The sequence below is a fragment of the Artemia sp. Qi Xiang Cuo genome, chromosome 13, assembly GCF_049724085.1.
Source record: "Artemia sp. Qi Xiang Cuo chromosome 13, ASM4972408v1, whole genome shotgun sequence".
Lineage (NCBI taxonomy): Eukaryota > Metazoa > Arthropoda > Branchiopoda > Anostraca > Artemiidae > Artemia > Artemia sp. Qi Xiang Cuo.
In genome coordinates this window covers 4,545,995-4,559,809 of record NC_142806.1, presented here as the reverse complement: position 1 = coordinate 4,559,809, position 13,815 = coordinate 4,545,995, and the positions used below count along the sequence as shown (strand labels likewise).

At 35.5% G+C, this 13,815-nt stretch overlaps 1 protein-coding gene across 1 annotated transcript in view; it reads right to left on the bottom strand.

Annotated features, from left to right (window-relative positions):
• LOC148944862 (uncharacterized) overlaps nt 1–13,815 on the bottom strand; it is a 63,058-nt gene that overhangs the window by 27,482 nt on the left and 21,761 nt on the right. Inside the window, exons 3-4 of the mRNA XM_089098802.1 lie at nt 5,082–5,243; nt 1,280–1,605 (exon numbers count right to left, since the gene is read on the bottom strand). Coding sequence (XP_088954928.1) covers nt 1,280–1,605; nt 5,082–5,243 — 488 coding nt within the window. The remainder of the gene's footprint in view (nt 1–1,279; nt 1,606–5,081; nt 5,244–13,815) is intronic.

The following is a 13,815-nucleotide window of genomic DNA, read 5'->3' as shown; positions in this document are numbered from 1 at the left end:
TCCAATAAAGCTCAAAGGTTTCCAATTCAAAATTATACTACTCCCTAGAACTAAAAGAGAGAAAAGGTTCAAGAGAGGGAGAGAAAGAGCGAGAGAAAGAGTGTGACAGAGAGAGAAAGCCAAAGCATAGTCACTAAAAATTCCTAGGCCTTCAAACCATAGAGTAAATAGGCATCAAGTTTCAACAATTCAGCTTTTGCAAAACTGAATGTATCGCAATGATTCCGGATTTAGAAACCAGGCCAAGTGTTTATTAAAAAAAAAAAAAAAAAAAAAAAAAGTACTTGTTTAACCTAGACAATAATGCCTCGTCAGACTCACACTAACGCAATGAAGTTGCACTGAAAACACTCAAGAATTATGCTTAGGCTAGATATGACCAAACCGATTTTACAGCCCCAAAGACAAGTTACGGGTGACAAAATGCACTGGACTAACATAATTTGGGGTATATATTTGCACATTAGGGGTGAGGGGGGGGGGGGGGGATAAAGTATAGCAGGTCTGCATGCAAAATGTGCTAGCTAGAATTATTCTGCATATTGAAGAATTGTTTTCTAATTTGATGCTGTCCAAATACTTTACCCCCGCCCCCATAATATGCAAATATATAGCCCAAATAATATATTTCCCATCTATTCTATCACCCGTCACTTGTCTTTGAGGCTGTGAACCGGTTTTCTCAGCTGTAACCTAAGCGTAATTCTTGAGCGTTTCGTTTAATTTACAAGTACTAAAAGATCTTTTACATTATTCTATCTTCCCTTTGCATTTTTGCTCAAACCTTATGACTTCTCATTTGCTTTCATTGAAATCCCTTGTAAGCTTCTCCGAGGTTTGAACAGAGAGCGTTTTAAAAAGAAAGAGAAAAATTAGAAGAGTGCTTGAGAGAGTAAGAGAGAGGGTATCATTTTCAGAGAGAGTACACATGTTAGTATGATTAAAAAGAAATTACTAGTAATTATTAATAAAACTGCAAAGGATATTCAATAGCTTCAATAAATACCAAGTCCAGTAAAAATAATTATAATTTTAGAACAAAAAAGAGGTTGAAATGGAGAGAGGTGAGGAAAAAAAAGAAAGCAAGAAAGGAAAAGAGAGTATGATCTAGAGATAGTACAAATTTTAATAAAGCTAGTAAAAAATTCCCAATTATCAATAAATACTGCAAAAGGAGATTCATTAGCTTCAATAAATACCAAATCTGGTAATAACAAGTATGATTAAAATATAGGAAAAAAAACTGAGACAGAGGAATCAGGAAAGAAAGAGAGCCTACCCATTGCCAGACTGAATTCCCATATTCCCTTTAGAAGGGCCGGCCAAAACAAGCTGCTTCCCCTCAGTATACTGGGTTAAAACATCCTGAGCATGGCTGATAATGTAGCTCCCCCCAGCTTCTGATCCAAAGTCGACAGCTTCCATAGAAGCAGATACCAGTTGACCCAACGATGAGTTCCCTTCCTGATATGACTGAGATGAAGGCACAGGTTTTGGTCTTTCAATTTGGACTCGACCTGTAGTCGGTTGCTGAGCACCAATTGCCTGAGTTGTTGTAGGCAGTTCTGATGGAACAGATTTTTGTACTGGAACAGTCACTGGAATCTATAAAAGTGAGAACTTTTGAAAAAAAAATGAATTGCCTATAGAACACAACTGTTCTGAGAAAGCTTCCCAGTAAAAACGGAAATTAAAATATTTTCATTTTGTAAAGACATAAAAAATAGTATTGTTCATTTTTTTTTGTTGGGGGGGGGGGAGAGGCATTATATTTTTTAAAATGAGAATACATAGAAGTATTGGGGAAGGGATCCATTACCCCTCCCCTGAAGGCCTTCTCTCACGACAAGAAGCATTTTCATGCACAGATAATAGATAATGTCATAAAAAGTTGATGTAGTTTAAGTTAAGGTAACTAAAAAAAAGTTGCCTGAACAACTATTGCCCGAGTTGTTGCTGGGAATTCTGACGGAACAGATTTTTGTATAGGAATTCCGAAAAAGAATTACAGCCTAAAATGTTTCTATGCACAGTTGTTTTCAGAAAGTTTCCTAGCAACAACAGTACATGCAATTGTTGCTTCTGTAAAGTTCTGAATTCCAATTACTGTTGAATCTATTTTTTCAAAGAACGTTACATAGCAAACAATTAATCTTACTTAATAATTTAATCAGTGTAATTTTCTTATCTTCTATAAAATATATGTTAAATTCATATTCACTTCTTAAATTTTTAATTTTCTCTGAACTCTAAGATTCCACACAACAGTCATACAATTCCACAAGTAGTATCTTAATACAAGCACGCATTAGGCTATTGGCACATTTTTGTATTTGCACTGAAAAAAAAACAACAAAAAAAAAAACCGTCAAAACACAAAATTCACAAAAGAACCGGATCAAATCATTCATTGTCGTTTACTCCTTTCGATAATGTTCATACAAGAGTCAAGTGACAGTTCAAAAATTCCTTACTTTTGTCTTGATCTTAAACCCTCTGCAGAATTTTTTTTTTTTTGCAACCAAAAACGTTGACAGTAATGAATAATAGTCAACTTTAAATGCCTCTAAATGAAATCTGATCGTTTGAACTGCTTGAGTGGAAACTTATTCAACCATATATATGTTAAAAAATTAAGGTACTTGTCAATTATATAAAACACACTCGAGAAGTGAAGTTTGGTGAATGCTAATGAACTTTAATCAACTTTAAATGCCTCTAAATGAAATCTGATCGTTTGAACTGCTTGAGTGGAACTTTATTCAACCATATATCGTTTGCCGCTGCAACCATGATATATGTTAAATTCATATTCACGTTTTACATTCCTGAGTCAGTGTCAGATGGGAATTCTTTTCACTAGGCAGTTTTTCTCAAAACCCGTTTTTTAACTTTTGGTTACTATGGGCTTTTGTTCGCTCTTTACTAGGTTGAAGCTGCCGCTGGAACCATGATACCTCGCCGGGACAGGCTTTAAAAAAATGAGCCTAGAAAATGACTGAAAAAAACAACAACAGCGGATACCGATATTCCCGATACGATACATCTGATACTGATACGCGCGATACCACATACAGCCCTTCCCCAAGGACTATGGAGGACCATATCATCAAAACCCTATATATTGGACCTTTGAACTATGTTAAACAAAATGGCCATCTCAAAATTTTTATAGAACTTGTTGGGGGGAGGGGGGAGGGGAGGGGGCCTGTAGAGAGAGGAGGGGGGGGCTATTTGCCCTGCAATATTTTTGGTTACTTAAAAAGGGCAATTACAAATTTAAATCCCTTTTGAATGAGCTATTACACACCTCTCTATGATGCTCTGGCTACCTCCTAGCCCTTCTAGAAAAAAAAGAAAAAAAAAAGAAAAAAGAAAAGAAAAAAAAGATCAGTGCTATCATTGCAAAAAAGCGTTTGTCCTTGATGCTCAAGGTGGAGGACTGCAACTATCCTACATTAACTTATCGACTACATTGACTCGAGAGGTACACTTTTTATTTTAATCCAACGACTTTATCAAGCAGTTTCGTGCTCTTTTTTGAAATACCAATAAATTTCTTTTCACAATAAGGTCTTACTTCTAAAATTAACCAAAACAACAATTATTACTCCCAAAGTAGTGTTGAATGGCAATTTTTTCTCATCAGTCAGTTTTTTGAAAACAAATTTTTCAACTTGTGATTACTATGGGCTGTGGTTTGCTCTTTACTAGGTTGCAGCTGCTGCTGCAACCATGATATATGTTAAATTCATATTCACTTCTTAAATTTAAATTTTCTCTGAACTCTAAGATTCCACACAACAGTCATACAATTCCACAAGTAGTATCTTAATACAAGCACGCATTAGGCTATTGGCATATTTTTGTATTTGCACTGAAAAAAACAAAAATACGTCAAAATACAAAATTCACAAAAGAACAGGATTAAATCATTCATTGTCGTTTACTCCTTTCGATAATGTTCATACAAGAGTCAAGTGACAGTTTAAAAATGCCTTACTTTTGTCTTGATCTTAACCATCTCCGCAGAAAATAATTTTTTTTTTGCAACCAAAAACATTGACAGTAATGAATAATAGTCAACTTCAAATGCCTTTAAATGAAATCTGATCGTTTGAACTGCTTGAGTGGAAACTTATTCAACCATATATATGTTGAAAAATTAAGGTACTTGTCAATTATATAAAACACACTCGCGAAGTGAAGTTTGGTGAATGCTAATGAAATAAAACCAAATTATGATGAAAATATAATAGTTTAGAAACAAATTTCGGCTATATATTAGCACATTATGGGAGGGGGAGGGGGTGGGTGGGTAAAGCATAACATATATTAAATACGTGATCTGTACGCAACCCTATGTACTCTACTAAGTTCGAATGTAAACGATGGCGGGATGTACCTCCGTGCCGTTTGTTCCTCCATTTTGCGGAATAATGAACATTAATAATGATATTTTTCTTTGTCTTTGAGACGGTCAGCCAACGCCGAAACTCCCAATTTAATAATTCATAAAGGACCTTAACAATTTTGCTAATAAAGTATTCTGTTTTCATCATATTTTATTGTCACCAAACTTCACTTTTCGAGTGTGTTTTATATAATAGACAAGTACCAAAATGAAGAAAAATGGTGAATCTCACTTGGTGAAAAAACCTGCATGTGCAGTTATTCATTTTTTTTAAGCAATAGGCGCCAAATTTAAAGAGAAAAGTAACGTGGATGAATAATCATTTAAAAAAATATGGAATCAAACAGCTTAAGAAGATACAGCTTTCCTCTGTGAATTCATACTGGAGCTGTCTATTATATTTCAAGACCTGTATTTTCCAGGAAGGAGAGGGGGTCAAAATTCCTCAGATGTGTAGGTAAATTTCTTATAAACTCTTAAATATACATGCACATAGAAAAATAGGAACTTGTACTCTAAATATCAATCAAAGGGGCCCCTTCGCTCCTCCCAAACAAACTGTATACAATAAATAATAAAATATTCATAGCACAATACTTCCAACAAACTCCTAAAACTTTTTTGAGAATCCTTAGAAAAGTAAACAAACAATCCTTAGTATCTTCACCTGCAAGTATTGCGTTGTCCCATCAGGCATTTTTACTTCAAATAATGAAACAGCCTGCTCAGCCTGGCCCTGGATCATGTCACCTGACACATAATAAGTTGCACCATGAACATTACCTTGATTAATAGAGCCATCTGTTGCAGGAATCTGTTGATTGGCTATCTAAAAAGTAAATTAATGAATATTAATTAACCAAGATGACTTAGGACCAACCGTGTCAAAATTGTGTAAAATCTTTAACAATGACAAACAGAGAGAAAAAATCTCAAGATGAAGCAAACAAACGGGACTATGACCTGTAGAAGCAAAAAACAAACTAAGACAATGCAGATATTTCACCTGTATAAAACAAGGCGTCTTCAACGCTAAGAAAGTAAGATAAAATCTGAATTAACATAAAATTAAATAAATCTAAAACCAAGAAATAAAAAAATATATATATACAATTGTATTAAATATAAATACAATTGTAATAGATATACAGTAGTTGCTGTTGTGATTGAGCACCACAGATGCTCTTAAACATCCAATTAAACATCCTGCCCATGGGTCCTATGGGGCGATACCCCTATCCTTCTGGAAAGACTAAAAACAAACCACTTTGGGGAAGGGATCCCCTCTAATCTATTTTAATATTTTGAAAAACATTTTCGTATATTGTTTCTTTTCGTTGTCAATAAAAAAATACCGAAATTGGTTGTCCCATCCCCTAAAAAGTTGATATTTTTCTACAAAAAAAAGTTGAATTAATAACAAATGTGTGATCCTTAGGGGTGGTAAAATATGGAAAAATCTTTGGGAAAGTATGGTTCTGGTCTTGCATCTTTTTGTGATGTTGCTTTGAATGATCATTTGCTCCAATAGCAGCCTAATCCATGCATCTTACTGGAAATGGGAATCAAAAATGCAGCTGAAGATCTGCTGTCAGTGGAAGACGGCTAAACAATATGGGTAGCTTGTGCAACCCATCTCATAGTATCAAGGTAGTTGCTATGATCTGGACTTTAGTGTTCATGCAAGTGACTTTACCATCAAAACTCTGAAATGTCAAGTGAAATGTGATGCTCCAAGCTATATATGAATCCTACTTCAAGCTAGCTTAGACAGAGCCTGGAATCTATATTCTAGTGTGGTGGCGTACTCTTCCACAAGTTCTATGAGAAAACCCCAAGACTGTGAATATTGGTGCTACTAGCTCTTGTGCTGACTCCCATAACAGTGACAATTAAATTTGCCAACAACAATTACTACTCCACCAATCTTTGCATGCAGCAGACTCTTGTTGTGTGATACTCACCAGTTGATCCTTCTTCTTGAGACCATGCAACTCCAGCTGGATTTTATTGTTTTGGCAAATCTATGCATGGGTTTTGTAATATCGACAGAAAGCTGTGACTGTATATTTTGCGACTTGAACTGGTAATCTGTGACAGGTAATCTCCCTATAACAGTGTTTAGCATACACAAATTGATGATAATTAGGCCGGCAGTTAGGCATAATAAAGCAAATTTGCTTCTACTTAATAATTATATGCCAATATGCAATGGGGATCATTTGCCAGAATTCTAATCAATGCTTGCATATATTCTAGGTTTATGCAATATTCTTACTGATGGTTTATTGGTTGCTGAAAACCTGCATTTGTATTGGTTGCTGATGACCTGCTTCAAAAACTTCTTAGAAATACTGTCTTTACAATTATCTTTCCAACATGATAAGTTTGCAAAATGCTGATAGCTTGTTTCTTCCTAATAATAACAATCATCTTAAGTAACTTATCACCTGCTATGTCTTGTTTCATGACTATATTGCTTCAGACTGCCTACATTGTTTGAATTCTATATGACACTGTTGGCTTTGATTCTGCTACTCTCTTTTCTCAACATCAAATGTCTGGCTTTCATTATAATCGAGTCTACAGTCTCAGTCTACTTCTCCAAAATTTCTGTAAAATGAATCTTTCCTCCTTCAGCTGTTCCCTCACCTCCTTCCTCCTTCAACATCAGATGTCTGGCTTTCATTATAACCAAGTCTACAGTCAGAGTCTACTTCTCAGAAACTCCTGTAAACAGACTCTTTCCTCCTTCAGCTGGTTCAACATAATACAGTTATGTCAGACGAATCTGATATTTGAAGAACACAGTTCCAATTGCTGTGATAAGCACAAATATAGAAAGTTCTAAAAGTATATAACAATATTTTCATAATCATGACTTTTGTTGTGCTAATAACAATTTCTTCTACTCAGTCTCATAGCTCTTGTAAGAAGTCTATTGTTCTGGAATGGTCTTTTCATTTGGAACCATTGGCGTAGGCAGCATATTGTCTAGGGGGGCAGTTGATAGTGTGATGGAGGGCGTTTTATCCACTGCTTTTCCAACCATCTGCGTCTTCAGCCTTATCTAATGTAAATTTGAAGGTCTAGGGGGGGCAGATGCCCCCCTGCCCCCTCCCTACGCCCATGTTTGGAACCACTGTTAAAAACTGCCAGTTATTGTTTACTTCAGAGGGTCTCCTTGGGATGCAGTGATGGTGGTTTTCTATACCCTACTTGTCAACTTAGGATATCCCACTTTTGCTCGGCATTTTCTTCTTCTTCTAATTCACAGCAGGCGGGCTATTCAGTTGGTACTATTTAGCCCTCTTCTTTTTGCTTCACTCTGTGGGCTACAGAGCTACTGTCTTGGTTGTCTCTTATTTATTAGATATTCTCAGATATCTTTCAGTAGATCTTTTGACTCGAGAAGTTCAAATATAAGATGATAGATATCGATTTCTGTGCTCTGTGTGCAGGTATAGTTGTCTAGGCTCTTCCAATATTCTTCTTTCTTATTTCTTCTTCTAATTCAAAGCAGGCGGGCTATTTAGTTAGTACTATTTAACCCTTTTCTTTTTGCTTCACTCTGTGGGCTACAGAGCTACTGGCTTTGTCGTCTCTTATTTATTAGATATTCTCAGATATCTTTCAGTAGATCTTTTGACTCAAGGAGTTCAAATATAAGACGATCAATAATAATTTCTGTGCTGTTTCTGCAGGTATAGTTGGCTAGAATCTTGGCTGATAGTAATATTTTGTGGTTTTTGAAGCATTTTAACAGTTTATAGAGCAAGGTATGTTGTGCAGACGTCAGCAATGGTCAATTGTTTCATTATTCATATTACAATACCTGCAAAGAGGGGACAGGGGAATTGAACCGCTTAAATTAGAAATCTTATATGAGAATGCAAGGAAATTTAGTCCATTTGTTCCAGAATAAATTCCATGATAAATTTTAGAAAGATACTTATTGGGAAAGGGGGAAAGGATAGGATTAATCTTATCAAAATTAATATCTGATAGCCTCCATTGGTAAATATCTCTAATCGGAATTGTTCTCCCACTTGGCTGGTCAATATTTATAGAATTTTTTGCTATTTCATCAACCTGATGATTACCACTTATGCCAGAGTGGCTAGGAATGTACTGAAAATGAGTTTTTATGCCACTTGACGCAAGATTATCTATAATACTGAGACAATGATAAGTGTCAATGTCCAACTTATATTGAGGAGCTGAGGCCAGCAACTCAAGGCTTGATAGAGAGTTTTTTTTAAGAACTCTCTTTAAGAACTTTTTAAGAAAACTGAACTAAGTTTTTTTAAGAATTTTTGTAAGATGTATTGTCAAGAGAAACCTACGTCTCTCCCTTATTGTTGTTAATCCACTCTCCATAAGCAGAAACTTGGTGCTTGTGGGTTTCCTAACACCAAATATGAGACGTATTATATAATTTTGTATTGTTTCAATTTTTTGCATCTGGGTCTTTGCACATGCACCATAGACGATGAGCCCATAGTCAATATGGGGTCTTATATAACTGGAGTAAGGTTTTCTCCTTACAGCCCCAGGGCGTGGAAAGACGTCTTTTAGTATAATTGTTTTTCTATAGCATTTTTTTATTGTGTTTGAAATGTGGAGGTGGAAATTAAGTTTTTGGTCAAGCATGAGACCTAGGTAATTAATATGATTATCTTCTGGAATAGTTTCTTCTGGAATTATCTTCTGGAATTGGATTATTTTTGACTTGGTGGGTGCAATGGGTAAATCTGAATGTTGAGAGAATTTTTCAAACTGGAAAAGTGACTTTTGCAGATTTGACTGTGCTATCTGAAAGGTGTTGCCAGATGACCATAGCACCAGATGATCAGCATATTGTAGATTCGTGTGGGGTAGGTTCATGTCCCAGAGATATAGGGCAAATAGGAGGCAACTGAGGACTACTCCCTGAGGTAGGCCTTTGGTTATTGTCTTTTGGCGTGAAGAGGCTGAACCAACACAAACAATGAAACTTCGCACTTCTATGAAGGAATTAATAAAAGATACTAGCTTAGGGGGTACTCCAAGGTTTGCAGGTTTGTTTAAAAGAATTTGGTGGTTCACATTGTCATATGCCCCTTCAAAATCTAGGAAAGCTGCAACTAGGACATTATTTTTTGAGAAAGATTCATTTATTGCATTTGTTAGCAAAATGAAAGCATCTGTTGAGGAGTGGTGTTTTCTTTCTGAATCCAGTTTGAGTGTGAGGGATCATATTATTTTTTTCAACAAACCAGAGGAGTCTGTGATAGATGATTTCTCCATTATTTTTTCCTTCAGAGGAGTAACCACTATTGGCCTATAAGACTCAGAGTTATCTTTTGGTTTATTTTTCTTTAGTATTGGTAGGAGCGATAAGCTTTTTCATATATAAGGGGACAAGGAAAATATACGATCTTAATAACAATACTTTATTGATTCTTGTTTGCGCGAAGGGGTGAGATTCTTTGTCCATGTAATATATGTATTGTCGTAGACGTCACTAGTTTTGGTCGTACTATAATTTATTGAATTATTCAATTTCTGGATATAAAATAGATTACTTATGCACTCAGATCCTGGGTGTGGTTGGTAAGTTGGGTTCATAGGAATTGTGGACAGTTTGCTTTGATTATTTGATGTTAGCTTATTAACAAAAAGAGTTGCAAAAAGGTTAGCTTTTTCATTATCATTGTCATAATGGGTATTATTATGTATAAGCTCATACAGGAGTGGGTTGGGGGAAGTCTTTTTCCCACAGATGTAGCTTATGACTTTATGTATAATTGGCTCGTGTGTTTCTCTGGAGATTATTTGCAAAATTATTCCAGTATTTATATTTAGCATCTATTATAGTCCTTTTTAGATTAGATTCTGCTTGTAATTTTTTAAAATATGTAGTAGGTGATGTTTTTTTTATGAATTCTGTCCTAGCTGCCTTTTTTATCATCCATTTATTTAGGCACTCATTTGTCCACCATGCTTTAGGAATTTGTTTAGGGAATGTTTTCTTAGGTGCTGTCCTGGGGATAGCATGATTAGCTGTATTTATTAGTAAAGATGTCAAGGCTTCAGCATGTGTGTCAGCTGTTGTGTTAGAAATGCATGAACTTTGGGTGAAACTTGTAATTTCATCATTTAGCTTATTTTGAAACATAGACCAATTTGCTTTAGTGTTGATATATTTGGAGGTATGAGATAAAGTTTCAGCAGGTTCATTTAGGGAGCAAACTATAGCAAAGTGGTCAGTACATAGACTATCAATTTTATTTATGTAAATTTTGTTCAAAAAATTTAATGACACAATTTGTAGGTCAATTGTGGAGAATCTGCCACTTTTGGGGTTGAAATATGTATTCAGGTTTGGAGGGGTAGCAACAGCTAATTCATTATTATTTGAAGTCATATGCTCCATCAATTTACCAGCTTCATTTGCTGGTTTATTCCCCCACAAAAGGCTGTGGGCATTGAAATCTCCACAAATAATGATATTTTTTAACATATTAGAATTATTTATATAATAAAAGAAATCCTTGGCATCTGAAGTTTGGCCATTAGGGTTATAAAAGCTTATTATGTAGGTTTTTAAATTATTCAGCCAAACACTAATACCAATTACATCAACATCATTTTCAAAATCTGGAAAATTCATTCCACAAAATTTATATTATTTTTAACTAATAAAGCTACCCCACCTCCTTTTCTCTCTGAAGATCTATCGTTTCTGAGGATAGTATATCCCAGAGACTTAATTTGTTGATTTTGGGTTAAATGAGTTTCCTGGAGGCAAGCAGTATTAATGGAATTATTGTTCATAAAAGATATTAGTTCATTTAGCTTATTTTCTGTGAGTGATCTTACATTCCATTGGAGTATTGATATATGTTGTGTTGTTGATTTATTCTTCATATGACTGTGTATCAATGTTCAGCTTTGTCAAAAGTAAAGCAAGATCTTTTTTTGCTTGAATGAGCATATCATCTGGGATGTAGATTTTTGCCAATTCTGCAACGATTTTTGTTTTCTGTAGTTGATGTATGTTCATGGCCTGAACTTCATTACAGTTTAGAATGAATATGCATATATTTGGGGATTGTATTTTTGGTTGTGCATCCTGTTTGTCAGTTAGGGGATTGATTCCTGGTAGTGTTTCTGGTTTGTTTCTTCTTGGGAGGGGGGGCCAGGCTGACCTCATCTCACCGGACAAGGAGGCTTGTTGGCTTGGTGATTTCTTCTGATAGGGATTTGAGCTAGGGGGCTTAGAAGATGGTGTTTTATATGGGGGGCTTGATGCATTGGGGGCGTTTGACGTGGGGGTTTTGGTTGGTTTCATTACAGGCTTTATTTGGTATTGTTGGGCAGCATTTGCTTCCATTGCTGCAAAGGGGTATGGGATGGCCTTCTCTGTTGATATTTAGAGTGTTAGAGCTCTTTTCTTGTATGCAGGGCATAATGATTTATTTGTAGATTCATGTGGGCCTTTGCAATTGATGCATGTAGGCTGAGTGTTGTTTCAAGTTGTCAGCTCATTAGGATGGAAAGCTTTACAATTACTACACTCTCGGAGAATTTCATTGCATTTGTTTGTCGTGTGTCCCAGTTTGTGACACTTCTGACACTGGATAGGCTTAGGTTTGTATTCCTTGTGTGGTTTGATTTGCCCAAATAGGAATAATTTTTCTGGGATATTAATTTTTTCCTTCAGTGGGAATAAGAAGAATCTACTAGTTTTTAGGCCATTAGAGTTAGGTTTGCCAAGTTGGGTAACATCCTCAACTGGGATAGTGTTTCCAGTCCTATCAGAGAGGCCTTCTTTTAACTCCTGAGTGGATATCTCTGGGGGAACATTATAAACTACTATTTTTGTTGGTGATTGTTTTGGTTTCCAATTAGATGCAATAATTGGGGTATTCAGAAAGGATTTTAGGTTAATTATTGTATCTGCTGATTTCTGATCTTCTACAGCTATTAGCAGAGATCCATCACGGTTAATATTAAGAGAGAACATTGATTTTAGCAATTTAAAAATTGCAACTCTTATTGCAGTGATCATTTTTATTTCAAAGGGGGTAGTAGGAGTAATTTCAAGGTAAATTCCTAAGTTTTTGGAGGGAGGATCTTGGACAGGGAGAGGGGAAATGCTTTTGATTGGGGAGATTTTTTTCCTTTTTTTAGAGCTTCTAGAGAGGACCTCTTGAAACCCATTATCATCATTTATGGTTACATTAGCCCCTACACTTATCATTGTCCTATTCTCCGAATTGGAGCTATCATTTGAACTTTGAGATAGTGTGCTTGACCAGCCAAGATGGGTATCTTTCACTATGGCACTTTCACTGGAATTTGATTTGGGATCTGGTGGGACTTTTTTTTGGATGACTTCTAAACATTGCCTATTGTAAAAAGCTTTAAAAAAAAAAAAAAAAAAAAACTAAAACAAGAAGGGAAAATAGAATGATACCAAACTGTCTGCACCAAACTAAGGAGAGGAGAAACACGACAGTATAGCTCTGAGGATAAGTTGAGCAGGATTGGTTTGGTACAACTTCAGATTAGAAGCGATATTAATTCACAAGAAAATTTATTTCAATTTTCTTATAAGGTTGCTGTTGTTGTTGATGTTGTTGAGGTTGCTGTTGTTGTTGTTGTTATAAGGTTGCATTTTGGTGGGTATGGTCTCTGGAATCTTCTTCTTCTTCTATTTAACAGCAGGCGGGCTTTTCAGTAATACTATTTAGCCCTTTTCCTTTTGCTTCACTCTGTGGGCTAAAGAGCTACTGGCTTGATTGCCTCATAATTATTAGATATTTTCAGATATCTTTCAGTAGATCTTTCGACTCTAGGAGTTCAATTATGAGATGATAGATGTCGATTTCTATGCTCTGTGTGCAGGTATAGTTGGCTAGGCTCTTGGGTGATAGTGAGATTTTGTGGTGTTTGAAGCATTTAAACATTAAGCAAGGTATGTTGTGCAGACGTCAGCATATTACATTCAAATAGGCAATGGTCAATTGTTTCATTATTCATATTACAATGCCTGCAAAGAGGGGACAGGGGAATTGAACCACTTGAATTAGAGAACTTATACGAGAATGCAAGAAAATTTAGTCCATTTGTTCCAGAACGAATTCTATGATAAATTTTAGAAAAATACTTATTGGGAAAGGGGGAAAGGATAGGATTATTCTTGTTAAAATTAATATCTGATAGCTTCCCTCGGTAAATATCTCTAATCGGGAATGGGCTCCCACTTGACAGGTCAATATTTATAGCATTTCTTGCTATTTCATCAAGCTCATGATTACTACTTCTGCCAAAGTGGCTACGAATATAGTAAAAATAAGTTCTTAATCCAATTGAAGCAATATTATCTATAATACTGAGACAATGTTAAGGGT